Source organism: Perissodus microlepis, chromosome 10 (genome assembly GCF_051167445.1).
Source record: "Perissodus microlepis isolate ML-2025 ecotype Zambia chromosome 10, ASM5116744v1, whole genome shotgun sequence".
Taxonomy (NCBI): domain Eukaryota; kingdom Metazoa; phylum Chordata; class Actinopteri; order Cichliformes; family Cichlidae; genus Perissodus; species Perissodus microlepis.
Genome location: NC_140470.1, coordinates 7,191,544 through 7,205,415, shown reverse-complemented (window position 1 = coordinate 7,205,415; position 13,872 = coordinate 7,191,544). Strand labels below are relative to the sequence as shown.

The 13,872-nt window shown below is 41.6% G+C and overlaps 1 protein-coding gene across 5 annotated transcripts in view; it reads right to left on the bottom strand.

The window, feature by feature from the left end:
* Positions 1 to 1,134: 1,134 nt before the first annotated feature.
* Positions 1,135 to 13,872, bottom strand: part of srrm3 (serine/arginine repetitive matrix 3) — a 130,333-nt gene continuing 117,595 nt past the window's right edge. For 4 of the 5 annotated variants that reach the window (XM_084941659.1, XM_084941660.1, XM_084941661.1 and 1 more), the window contains 4 exons: positions 8,815 to 9,110; positions 8,449 to 8,691; positions 6,927 to 7,052; positions 1,135 to 3,262 (listed from right to left, as the gene is read on the bottom strand). In XM_084941659.1, coding sequence (XP_084797785.1) covers positions 2,989 to 3,262; positions 6,927 to 7,052; positions 8,449 to 8,691; positions 8,815 to 9,110 — 939 coding nt within the window. In that variant the 3' untranslated portion in view covers positions 1,135 to 2,988. The remainder of the gene's footprint in view (positions 3,263 to 6,926; positions 7,053 to 8,448; positions 8,692 to 8,814; positions 9,111 to 13,872) is intronic. The other variant, XM_084941662.1, reaches the window with a different exon arrangement.

Genomic DNA, 13,872 nt, shown 5'->3' with positions numbered 1-13,872 from the left:
CTTGTGACATCCCCCAGATGAGCACATCATCCATCTGGCAGAGGACTCCTTCTAAGCCCTCAAGAATGCGTGCCATCCATTTCTGGAAGTGTTCTGGGGCTGATGAGATTCCAAAGCACAGACGATTATAACAATACCGACCAAAAGGTGTAATAAAGGCCGTGAGCAAAGAAGAGTCCCTGGATAAGGGAATCTGCCAAAATCCTGCATTGGCATCCAGCTTTGAAAACACTTTTGCTCCTGAAAGCTGTCCTAGTGTGTGTTCTACTGAAGGGAGTGGATGTTTCTCTCTCATGACATATTTGTTTAGTTCAGTGAGATCGCTGCATATTCTCACTTTGCCTGTGCGCTTAGGAACCACCACCATAGGTGCGCACCAATCAAAACCTTGAAAAATGAGTGTCCTTTATTATTTTTCATCCCCCCCCACACACACACACACACACACAACAACCCAGCAGAAACGTTCCTACCTCTTAACATTTACCTGATACTACAACATTAAAATCAGCTAATTTAGCTGAGTTGGTCTTATGGGTAGTGGTCACAGTTTACTGGCAGTCTTGATGGAAGTGTGCCACTGTTAATTTAATAACTATCCACCAGTGGACTTTGCTGCTGTGACACTTAAAGTGTCTGCTGTGAAAGGTGTCCTATTGAGCTGTACACTTCTGACACAAAGTGAGCAGGTGTCACAGGGACATGCCTCTATCTCTCACAGTGTTACACAGACAGAGAAGGAGAAGGGAAAAAACTAACATAAACTGACAGTTCAGCTACAACAGTGATAGTAACTGAGAAATCTCGAGGAATTGTTCAGAGGGAAATGGAGGTTATGTTAATTTATTTGATATATATGGCAAAGTAAGTATTTCTGGAAGATATAGCTCAGGTCTCAGTGTAAGAAATCTAATCCCTCAAAGTTACAGCACAGGATGTGAGATCTGCCTCTAAAATAAGCCATATCTTCCTCTCAGCCCCAGTTGGAGAACATTCTAGCCTACTTAATAGAGAGAGGCTTCATGTTTTTGGTCAAGGTTCTCATCAGTGCCATCTGTAGGAAGATACATACACAGCACCAACAAGTTATCGCTGACTGCACCTGAAGGCAGAGAGAAGAACTCAAAAACTGGATCATTTCCCCATTTGTTTCTGTTTATTGTCAGGTATAATAACTTGTACAATACAAAGAATGATTTGTAGAATCAAAGGGGTGATGTTATACTTGGAATAAATGGTCAGGCTGCAGAGCATCACAGCTGGGATAAGTGTGGTTACACTGGAAATGCATGTCATGAGACCGGGTGAATGGTAAGGAAGACTTAGGCTGATCCCTGATTGTATCACCTGTTTGTTAACCACCCTCATGGAGGTGCAGACACAGCCTGCTGCCGTGCCTGCCAAGCCATCGCTCATTATCTTTTGTAGCCAGCAACTGGGGAGACCTCTGCTAGAATTGTGTGGCCAATTATACAAGGGACTGAAATATGGAGTGACTGGAAATGTACAGTAGAGCAGAGTAATAGATTCTTCAGGCTGCTTCAGGCCGAGTCATCTTCCTCCCTCGGCACAGACAGAGCCACAGCAGCCCCGCGTTACCATGAGTCATTACATCGGCTGGGGATGCGATAATGGCAGTCGTGGGAGTAACTGTGGGTGAATGCTCAGTTCAACCGACTCAAAAATCAGAGCTCCTTAAACACATAGCAGTGAATCTGTGCACTGCTTGTTGATCTGATAACAGGAGCGAACCTTTGCAACAAGAAACCGATTCTGTATCATAACTTGGAGCTTTACAGTACTTTTCTCACATCTGCAGCAAACCCATCTCCAAACCATGATCCAACTGCTTCACAGCAAAATGATAAATATATTAAACAATAAATAACCCAATAAATAAATGAATAAATACAGCGAGTTTCATAAATAGCTGAGATCAACTCACAAATGTGCATGGAGACTTTTTGCAGTACGGTACCATACAGCAGCTCATGTAAATCATTACCTCGTTGATCTTTGCAAAGGAGGTTCAAACTCACACACACATACACACACTCACACAGTCTCGCACAGGATTAGCATAACGAACGTAATTACTTAAACAGGGAAAAGAGTAAAAGTATGTAACACGTACACATACAGGGGGAAGGGGCAGGGCAGATTCACCCTGCTGGCACATCTCATTTCCATCAGGTCCCTTGAGTCTCTCCTGATGCATCATGCTGAACATACCTCTTCAAACTATATGGAATATACAGTGCATAGTTTACAAAGCCAAACTTAAGAGAGTTTACATCTGTACAGACAAATCTATGCAATACAGTTTTCTCCTAAAAAAAACAAAAAAAATGTTATTTTTATTTCTTTTCGTGATTCATCCTCTGACTTCTCTTTTGTTCTCTTTTTGTTGATCTGTGTGCTTGGATGAACTGGAAGTCTTTGGGGTTGATGAGAGAAAACAAAGTGATTCTCTGAAATGTACAGTAAGCTGTGTGATTTCGATGTGTCTGCCTTCTTTTCGTCTTCTACTCAGCCCCTCTTTTCAGGATATATTTGATATATATCTATATATATACACTTATATAACTGTTGTTAACTGTTATTGAATGTATTTTTGGTAGCTGTGTGGAAGATGAGAAGGAAAGTGCTAACATACATTTGTTCTTTGGGCTCAGCCAATTCATTTTAGACATGTAAAAAAGAAAAAACCTTTCCTTGAATGTGTGAGAAGACATGAACAGTGACAGCCAATATCATGGTATTGTGCTATATCAAAATACATTTTCCTCTCTTTGATCCAGGCTCTGTGTTAGAGATAGAATGGTGAAGGAGTTTGGATCCCGGGCTGTACAGCTGTGCGGCTTCTGCTGAGGACTTGCTAAGGATACGTAATGAATCTACCGGAGTGCAGCAGGTTTAACAGCACTTCTCCTTCTTTTGTTCCTGTTTTTTTTTTTTTTTTTTTCATTCTCGTTCTGCTGGTTGCCATCAGAACCCCGGGCTGTCATAGCTGCTGCGGCTGTAATAACTGTGGTGGCTGCGGGAGCGGCTCCTGCTGCGACTCCAGCTCCGGCTTTGGCTGCGACTCCAGCTGTGGCTGCGGCTCCAGCTCTGGCTCCGGCTCCTGCTGTGGCTCCTGCTGTGACTTCTGCTGCGGCTGTAGCTGCTGTAGCTGCGGCTGCGGCTGGATCGTGACGGGCTGCTGTCGTAGCTGGAAGATGAAGGACTAGGCCGGTAGTATGGGATCGGCCGCTTCCGAGCACTGGAGGAGGGAGAAAAATAAGGGTTTGAACAGTTAGTCCTATGTCCTAGTCCTATTTCCTATGGTTAGACTGTTAAATCTGATGTTAAAGCATGATTAAGGCAATCAGTGTTAGGTCTCAGAGTGGTGACGTGTAATTAGTACAGGATCTGAAAGAGAGCAGCTATGTGGGTTAAAAAGAAGCTCTTCAGCCTCACACACACACACACACACACACACACACAAACACATATACAAACATATAGCAGAAAAATGCATGTGTTTAGTTGAAGTTCAAGCTTAGATTGCCTTGTTAATAGCCACCCTGGAAGTACTTCCTGTAAAGTAATTAGCCGTTAGTTCCTTAAAGAACCTCATCTTCTCAGTGGGGGGCAACACCCAGAAAATAAAAATCAAGAGTCAGTGGTGCAGGGAGAGATAAACGCTATCAAGGTATCCCTGCGGCTACGAGGTGCATTTCACAAGCAGCGCTGTAGATAACTCAACCCCAGCTTTTGTCTTCTACATTGGCTGTGGGAATCAACAGTATGAGCAATAAGGTGTGTGGAGGAAAGAGGGGGGCTTCCACTCTAATAAACCTTGATAGCGCTTTAATCTTTGCATCCTTTGTGTTACAACATTAGTGCAGAAACACAGCAGGGTGCAGCTCTAGAGTTGGAGTGAGTTTCAGGAAAGAGATGAAGAAGCGGAGAAAGGACAGAGGAGGAAGCCTGGTTTACTCATGGGAGCTCTGATGATTTGCTGCTCAGCCAAACTTCAGAAGTCACGGTATCGGGGTCCTGCTGCACGGCAACTGTTACCGGGGTAACTAGCCGGCAGCAGTCGGGTTCAGCAGCAGCCCGTTGTCCTGGTGTCGGGACCTTTAAGGACTGAAGTGAAAGATAACAAAGTACACACATTTCACCCATGGCTATTTACACTCGAACGAGAAGGTTGCAGAGGTAACACAGGGAGAGGCTGAAACACATTTTATCTGCAGGTGGGACTTTCTTCTTCTTCTGTTTGTCTGAATAATTAACTGCACCTAAAAGCATTTCTATTGGTAACAATGAAACGATCATATGAGAATAAATTAAGAAGTCTATGAAGTAAGCAGGAAACAAATATGTGGATGAGTCTAATAAATTGTTTTAAAAGAGACTCATTAAAATGGAATAGAACAACTGCAACAACTAAATTAACCAATGAAATCTTTTGCTCAGTTCAGTTAATTTTCATTTTACATCCTCATTCTTACGTCTTATTTTATATCTCGTATTGAAGCACTTTGGTCACAAATCACTCAATATTAAAATAAATAAGGGCAATAACTGAAAACATTTATCAATTTAAGTGACTAGCTCTACACTTTCAGGTCCTCAGATCTCATATTTACATACTTTCTGAGATGTACACTTCTATCTGTGTAATGGTATCTGTGTACCTGGGCTTCAAATAATGTGTACAGCACACAGAGTTAACTTATGTGTAGATGATTTGCACTAAGCAAACACGTGGATTTAAGAGAGAAATTGAATAAAGGACTTTTCTTGGATCATATTTACACTGCTCACAAAAGGAAGACTTGATCATCACAGTATAACAGACAGTCAAACTTCAGCTGTCAACATGTCCAATTAGAAAGTATAAACCATGGTGAATCAATTTCACCTGCTTTGGTGTAAATAAAAGCGACAATAAGTAGACTGGAAGGGCAACAACAAGGCAATCCCCCCCCCCAAAGGGGATAATTTTCCTATACACCAATGCTCTTTCCTTATCCCCCGACTGTTTTTTCTATATTTATGCTTTTTGCTACTGTCCTTGTCACTACTGGTAGCATGAGACAGTACCTGCACCTCATTGAGGCAGCATAACTTTTCAACTCCTCCAGGAAGGCATGATCATATGTGCAGTATCTCACAGTACAGTCTCAAGAGTGTGAAGGACATACAGGCCATTACACGAGGAAAGCTGGACAAGCCTGTAGAGCCAGCAGCATGACCAATACAAAATGACCTTCAGTGGTCTATTTATGTGCATGTTTCTGACAAAACTGTCATAATGTCCACCATCATGCAGCTCAACTAGACTTCACCTGTAAACAGCAGAACTGGCAGGTCCTCCCACTGCTGCCCTGTTCTCGTCACAGATAAGAGCTGGTTCACACTGAATACATGTAGAAACATGAAACAGTCTGGAGTCTGTGGCAGATGTTATACATTTACAGCATCATCCAGCATGACTGGTGTGGCAGTGGGACGGTGATGGTCTGGGGATGCATATCTTTGGAGGGGTCACACAGACTTCCATGTGTTGACCCTCTAAAGCCTGAACCATGAAATACTTGCCAGAAAATTCAAATTCAAGTGTTTATTGAACCTTCTAACAAATAACAAAAAATAAGATCATAATATAATTTATGTTTCAATTTGTGTCATTTTTGCTATATCGTGCAGTTTGTTCGCAGTAACACTGTGTGTATCTGATTGTGTGTGTCAAGTTTTTAAGGTAAAAAACTCATGTATCAAATATGATCCACTTGGCGTTACAGGGTTAACCCAGTGCACCCTGACTGCTTTTAGGTACGAGGATCAAATCCTCAGACGGTGTCAGACTTTATGCTGTTCCTGGAACTTGACTTTACACAAGTTCATTGATTCAGGTGTGGGAGACACTATCCATGTCTCAGTGGGACTGTGGGCAGACATTGCCAACTGGTCATTGCAGGTTTTCATTTGTTTTCATGAACTAGACATTAACATTACTAGGCCTGATACATAAACACTCAAACTGATATTTGGATGTTGGCAAGTCAAACCAAGGTGGAATTTACTATAAAGCAAAACAGGCAATTTCACTTGCATTTCTGCTTTTGTGTACTCACAGTTTTAGTTGTAAGTCTACACAGAGCTGTATGTATCTGGTCCCAGGTATCACCAAAAGGCACATTTTTTGCAGTTTCAGTTCAATCTTTCTACTGAAATGACTCAGAAACACCATATGATTTGTAGTTTTTGTTGGTAGCATGTTTGCTTTTAATTCATACAGTATTTCAATTCTCTAGTGCTATAGTTAGGCAATAATAAAAACTTGTTTAGTGAGGGACATTGCAGTAAATGAAAGTACAAAACTATTACACATGGTATGTCATCTCTAAAGGAAATGAAACATGATGGCAGAGTAAAAACCCAAACATAAAGGACAGTGACCATGATGCCCTCATGATGCCCATAGAAAGTCTGAAATAGATGTTAAAAGCAGGAGGTAACATTTTCTGTCTACCAGAGCTCCACCCTTATAATGACTGCATCCATTTATGCCTGTGGTTTTTCATTTTTATTCCACATAAAGGATTTAATGGCTCTTAATGGGTTTCTTAAAAATGACCAGTCGTGAGTTGAAACAGAAGCAAAATCCCTTCTCTTTATTTCTTTTGCCTGCCTTTGTTGTAATTTGAAGCTATGAAAGAATGACTTTTACCCCAGCATGAGTACCATCCTGCCAAATCATGGGACATGCTTTAAGTGTAACACATTAAAGTGTCTCATATTTAAGAGCCACTCAGGCCTGTGAGAAAGAACAAGATACATGGCTGTGTTATTCTGGGGCTTGGTCCTTGCAGGGAAGAGCTGAAACACACACACAATGTGGAGGAGAAGTGTGTTTAATCATGTGGCGTTACCTGGTGATCCTGCGAGCCTCCATGAAGCTGGGTGAATCTCTTCTTCTTTTGCGGATAGGTGAGTAGCTGCGTGAACGGCGGCGAGCTCGGCTGTCGGTGTCAGAGCGGTTGGCACTCTCCCTGTCCCTGTGTGACACACAAATCAGTCACACCAGCAATGACATCGACCAATGGGAGCATATTATAAATCTACTATACAGGGAGTGCAGAATTATTAGGCAAATGAGTATTTTGTCCACTTCATCCTCTTCATGCATGTTGTCTTACTCCAAGCTGTATATGCTCGAAAGCCTACTACCAATTAAGCATATTAGGTGATGTGCATCGCTGTAATGAGAAGGGGTGTGGTCTAATGACATCAACACCCTATATCAGGTGTGCATAATTATTAGGCAACGTCCTTTCCTTTGGCAAAATGGGTCAAAGGAAGGACTTGACAGGCTCAGAAAAGCCAAAAATAGTGAGATATCTTGCAGAGGGATGCAGCAGTCTCAAAATTGCAAAGCTTCTGAAGCGTGATCATCGACCAATCAAGCGTTTCATTCAAAATAGTCAACAGGGTCGCAAGAAGCGTGTGGAAAAACCAAGGTGCAAAATAACTGCCCATGAACTGAGAAAAGTCAAGCGTGCAGCTGCCAAGATGCCACTTGCCACCAGTTTGGCCATATTTCAGAGCTGCAACATCACTGGAGTGCCCAAAAGCACAAGGTGTGCAATACTCAGAGACATGGCCAAGGTAAGAAAGGCTGAAAGACGACCACCACTGGAGTCAAGCTCAACTCCCAGTCCTACTGCCAGTTTCTGGAAGACACCTTCTTCAAGCAGTGGTACAGGAAGAAGTCTGCATCCTTCAAGAAAAACATGATTTTCATGCAGGACAATGCTCCATCACACGCGTCCAAGTACTCCACAGCGTGGCTGGCAAGAAAGGGTATAAAAGAAGAAAAACGAATGACATGGCCACCTTGTTCACCTGATCTGAACCCCATTGAGAACCTGTGGTCCATCATCAAATGTGAGATTTACAAGGAGGGAAAACAGTACACCTCTCTGAACAGTGTCTGGGAGGCTGTGGTTGCTGCTGCACGCAATGTTGATGGTGAACAGATCAAAACACTGACAGAATCCATGGATGGCAGGCTTTTGAGTGTCCTTGCAAAGAAAGGTGGCTATATTGGTCGCTGATTTGTTTTTGTTTTGTTTTTGAATGTCAGAAATGTATATTTGTGAATGTGGAGATGTTATATTGGTTTCACTGGTAAAAATAAATAATTGAAATGGGTATATATTTGTTTTTTGTTAAGTTGCCTAATAATTATGCACAGTAATAGTCACCTGCACACACAGATATCCCCCTAAAATAGCTAAAACTAAAAACTACTTCCAGAAACATTCAGCTTTGCTATTAATGAGTTTTTTGGGTTCATTGAGAACATGGTTGTTGTTCAATAATAAAATTATTCCTCAAAAATACAACTTGCCTAATAATTCTGCACTCCCTGTACATCAGACAGTGGCTCACCTGGAGGTGTTCTGCCTGTTGTGCGGGGACTTGGCCTTGCTGGGTCCTCTGTCTTTGGAGGCAGAGGGCGAGGATGAACGCCCGCTGCTCCAGGAGCTGCTGCGCTGTCGGAGGTTTGCCTTGCTCCCGACTTTGTTGGCTGACGTGTGTGATTGGTGCCCTGGAGACGCTGATGTGCTCCGGTGGCGTGCCTGACCCCGACTGGATTGGTGGTGTCTCTTGGAAGAGTGGCCACCTTTTCCCCTGGGGGAATGGGAAGTATAATCCAGCAGATGTCAAACAGTTCTCTCTCATTTGCAAAGCCAAAGCGGTGAGGTCCAGTAGTGATAAGAGCCTGAAAGTGCACAACTGCAATGGAAGGCTTACTTTCTGTGGTGACGAGAGCTCCTCCCTCTGTAAGTATGGTTGTGCTGGGAGTGGGTCGAGTCACTGCTGTGAGCAGGGGAGTGGGAGCTCTTATTCTGACCTCTCTGGCCTCCTCTCCTCCCTGACGCCTTGCTCAGAGAGCTCCCTATAGCTGTGCCCCTGCCATCGACACTCCCAGCATCTTCTGCCACACACATCTTTCCCATCTGGTTCCTGATAGGGGTGCTGTGGATCTTGTGCTCTCTCAGCAGAGATGACTGGACGCTTGCAGAGCTGGCAGTCAGCATGTGGAACTTCTGTAGAGAAATGATGACCAACAAAAGGGAAAAAAAAGAAAAGAAAAAAGAAAAAAAAGCATAAAAATAGCATCAGAGAGTTTTCAAGTTGGTAATTGAGAGCTATGGTGTACTTGCCAAAAGAAGGTAAACATCTAAAAGAAAAAGATCTAGGTTTTCTCCATATGGCTTATAGATAGTCCTCTATGGTGCAGCGCATGCAATACTTGGCATGCAAAACCATAATGAGTTGAAGAAATCATAATCGCAAAAACAAACAAAAAAAATCTAGGAAGAGGGGGAAGACAGGGTAGAAAAAAGAAACAAAACAAAACTGTGAACCAAATAAGTTTAAGAGCAGAGGCAGAAAGTAGAGAGCTACAGATTTTGTAGAGTAGAAACAGAGGACTTCTTCAGTTTTTTCAGTAATGGTTAAAAAAAGAAACGAAACAGAAAGAGAAGACAACTTGACGGAACATCACAGAAATGGAAGGAACAAAATAAAGATCACAATTATTGTATCAATCGAATCAGAAAACAAATCTTCTGCTACTCAATTTTCTCTTTCTGGATTTTTTTTCCTGAAGACAATTGCTGAGATGTGAACAGCGACCCATTTTCTTTGTTTTTTTTTTAATGGTTACTCGTGTTTAACTCCCTTCTGGTTAACATCCACTTACCAATAAAGTGGTATTCCCTCCTTTAGTAGGTAAGGTATGAAGAAAAGGGAAAAGTGGGGCAACATAAGTGCATCATTAGATTCACAAAATGCAAGAGAAAAAGACACAAAACCCTTCCCTGCCAGTGACTCATGAGACAATGCATGGAAATCAATAGAAAAGAACTGAAAAGCAAAGAGGAAAACCACAATGTGCAGGGAGTCCCTCACACAGAGAGTTAAATCCTCTGGGCCCAGTCACCTTCCTAAACATCACAGAGCAACGGGTCGGTGAGAGTTAAAGATACTTCCTTTACCTTTTTGCTCTTAGTGTGCTTTATATAATGAGACAGCCTGACATGTTTGCTAGTTATCTATCTCAGTGTTCGTGCTTGTGGACTCTTTCATCTCTTTCATACAGGACACTTACAGTTCTCACACTAGCAGGATTTTGCTATTACATGTAGTTCCAGGGAGTTGTTGCTACATTAGAGAGTGCTGTATTAATAGGCTTAAAAAACTAGACATTTTACCCAAATCAGTGATTTTTTTTAGAGTCAGGAATGACCTTGAAGCTAACAAAAATTGGCAAAGCTTTAAAGGGTATAAAGCAGACAATATCATACACTTTTGTAAATCCCACAAAAAGACCAAAACAATTTTTGGTTGGGTTTTTCTGCTCATAGTTGCTTTGCATCTGCAAGCCACTTTGCAACCCATCTATATCCCAGTTCCTCCTTTTTATGCTGTTTTTAAATCAGTGTTTAAATCAGCTGTTTGTCATTAATAGCTGTTCTGTCCCAGGGTTTCCCACCTCTTGCTTTCCTTGTAAAGCTTGAAGGGTGGTGTGTGTGTGTGTGTGTGTGTGTGTGTGTGGAGGGGGGGGAGCAGAACAATGACATGCTGCCAAAAATAAATGAGTGTATAAGGAAATAACACCTGACTTTAGTGGTCCCGAATAAACTGCACTTAATTTATTTTAGCAGGGCAGCCAGTTCACTGGGTAATCTCTTATTTCATTGGCATGAAAATGGGCCGAGCAGTTTACTTTGGAGAAAGCACACACATTCACATGCAGTGCATTTCAGAGGTCCTAGTGCACCAAATGTGTGTTAACGCACGGTTAAAAATAGTTCCCATGACATGCAACATTTACTCTGGAAATTATAATGGCCAGAAAGGATATTAGGAGAGCACTGTCCCCTACGCAGAGCCACTAGCATGGCAATAGCAGCTTCATTTACCACTTTGCTCGAGACAGAAAAATGTAAACTCTGAATTAGATATTTCCAGTTCCCAGATTCTCTGGCACACTATCAACCACCACCAACTAGTTTCAGTGTATTGTCATTAGCTAGATTGTCATGAAATTTGGTTGATAAATTGATGACAGGGATAAAGCCTAAATAAATTAAAATGCAATCCAATACTTCAGTTTACAACATTCCCGTCAGCCTCAGCTGTACTTTGTGTACAGCAAACTAAGAGCTAAGTACTAAACATCAGCATCATTACTGTGAACATGTCTTCACTTCACTTTTGTGTCTAGCTTCAATGGCTTCTCTTCCCTTAACCTGGTTCTGTCAGGGGTCTCTTACTGTTAAAAGTCAGTTTTTCTTCCCTACAGTTACCAAGTGCTGCCCACAGGCATCTGATTGTTGGGGATTTCTTTTACCTTACAACATAAAGGACCTTAAGACAATTCTAACTGTTAACTAGCACAATATAAATAAAAATGATTTTTGTTGTAAAGTCTTACCAAATGAAACTGTTTGTGGAAATGGAACTATTGGGCCCCATTCATAAATTATTGCACCTTCGGTAAGAATGTACAACAGACTGGGTACAAGAATTGTATTGACAGACAGCCTGTGTTGTTTGCTTTGGTCTTTTCAGGGGATTTCATGATATAATAAAAACTAGAGTGCTGTCATCCTTAAACAGTATGTAGAGAGAACCTCTATTTTAAGCATAGGACAAAAAATAGAATTAGCATTACAGTGGGAGTTTAGGGACTAAAATTTGTGATGCACATTAATGCACTGCTCACTGTAAGCAGGCCAGAAGGTTAATCTCCAAAAGGCGCTTTGTCTGAAAGCAAATACAGCTGGGTCTTCTGCATGCATTATCCTGTTCTGTCTGAGCTGCTATCTGAAGATACAACAAAAGCACCGTTCTCCACTAGAGAGGAGACAACTAAGCGTAATAATAGGAAAACACAACCACTTGTGCTTAAGACAGTTATTGGAAACAGTCGAGGAAATCAATATGGTGAAAATCAAAAGACGAATGTACTAATTCACCAACAAACAGAGAGATGCTGGACAAACAGGAATGCATTCTACCAGAACAGAGAGAAAAGAAAAATAAATGGACAGAAATGGACCTGGAAGATAAAGCTGGATACTGGACTTCAGGATGAAATTAAGCAGGAAAGAGAAAAACCAGAGCGCTACGTAATCCAATCTTTTAAGAGTCAAATCATAATTGATGAAGTCAAATTAATTTGGTTAAAGACCATTGGTAAACAACAGAAAGAGAGAGAGAGAAAGAGAGAGATTGAGAGAGAAACACTGACGTCACTCAGGCTAGGGTGCTTGTCACATTCTCATCTGCATAAAGATCACGTGCGTAGGCAAAGCATTACCTACCTTCCATTTCAATCAGTGACACGTATGCAATATCAACAAAAAACAGGAAAGAAAGAAAAAAAGGAAAAAAAGAGGAGAAAGGAATGTTCTCCGCAGCGAAAATGGGAAAAAGACAATGACCTCTTTTAGTATCAGCGCTACATATTTAGTCCAGAGACTGAGAATAAATTAAACCAAACAAAAACAAAAAAAGGAAAAAAAAGAAAGAAAAATAGAGGGGGGAAAGTAAAAATCAAAATCAGATGGAATTCAAAATCAAATTCAAATTCAAAACAAAGGATGAATCTATAAACTACATGATTTGCTCTGTCTTTTTCGCTTGTACAAATGCAGCCATATTTGTATCAAAACAGGGGAGGGAGGACAGAGAGGGACAGAGTTAATGTTAGTGGACATCCATGTAGAGTAGAATTGCTAAATGGAGACAGAGGAGGAGGAGAAGAAGGAGGAGGAATAGGAAGGGGGGGGGGGTCATGCAGAGCTGGCGGGAAGAAAAATGGCAGGACAACGAGAGTGAGATGTGAGTCACACAGGACACAGATGATCGGGTAGGAAAGAGGAGGAGGGGCTTAAAAAGAGTGCTGGAGGGGAGCAGTCACTGCTAAGATTGACAAACTAAAGAGTCAGCACATCTGAAAGGGACCCCAGTCACATTTTGGCCTGGGTCTTCTCCAGCAGCAGCAGCAACAGTAGGAACAGCACTGGTCTACTCTGTACTTTATTTTTGGACGTCAGCCCAGCTTTCTTCCAGGCATTCCTTTGTGTTTATCACCATAAACACAGGTACAACAAGAGGGCGCCTTAAGGAGCTTTTCTGAGCTGCTGTTTAAACTGTTAGTGTGTACAGAGAGCTTTCAATCAAAATGGCTTGAGTCCCTTTAAAAAAAAATCGTGTTAATTAAGGTGCAAGATGTCCTATTTTCAAAAGTCCATGTAATCGTGTTTAAAGATAACCATTAATAATGCGCAGGAAGAAATTAGCCCTTTTGGGACCGTTTCATCCACTGTGGAGGAGGCAGAAATGGATGCTTCCTATAGAAAAGCCTAGGGATGCTGCAGGATGGATCAGTTAGTAGAAGCCTTACCTCTGGAAAAAAAAACAGTATAGTTAGATAAATTATAAATAGTTTGTCTTTATTGTCATTTCTTGTTGTTTGATTAAATCTGATGAGCCTAGCTCAGATTGGCTCATTACTGCCCCCCCCCCCCCGCCCCCGTGGCATGATAGAATTAAAGAAAGTCGCCTTTGTTGCTTTCTTTTTTCTTTATCTCCAACTTCTGCAGACTAGACTGCAAGCTGTATTAGTGTATTGCTCTCTTTTGGCATTTTGTATTTAGATTTTGTCATTTTTGAGATATGATGCTATAAACTGACCTTGAGGAGACCCACACATTGCACAGTTTTAGGGAACACATTGTGTTAATCCAATTTATCCAAACAAAATGGTGAGATCCTCACAAGTGGTTTTCAAAG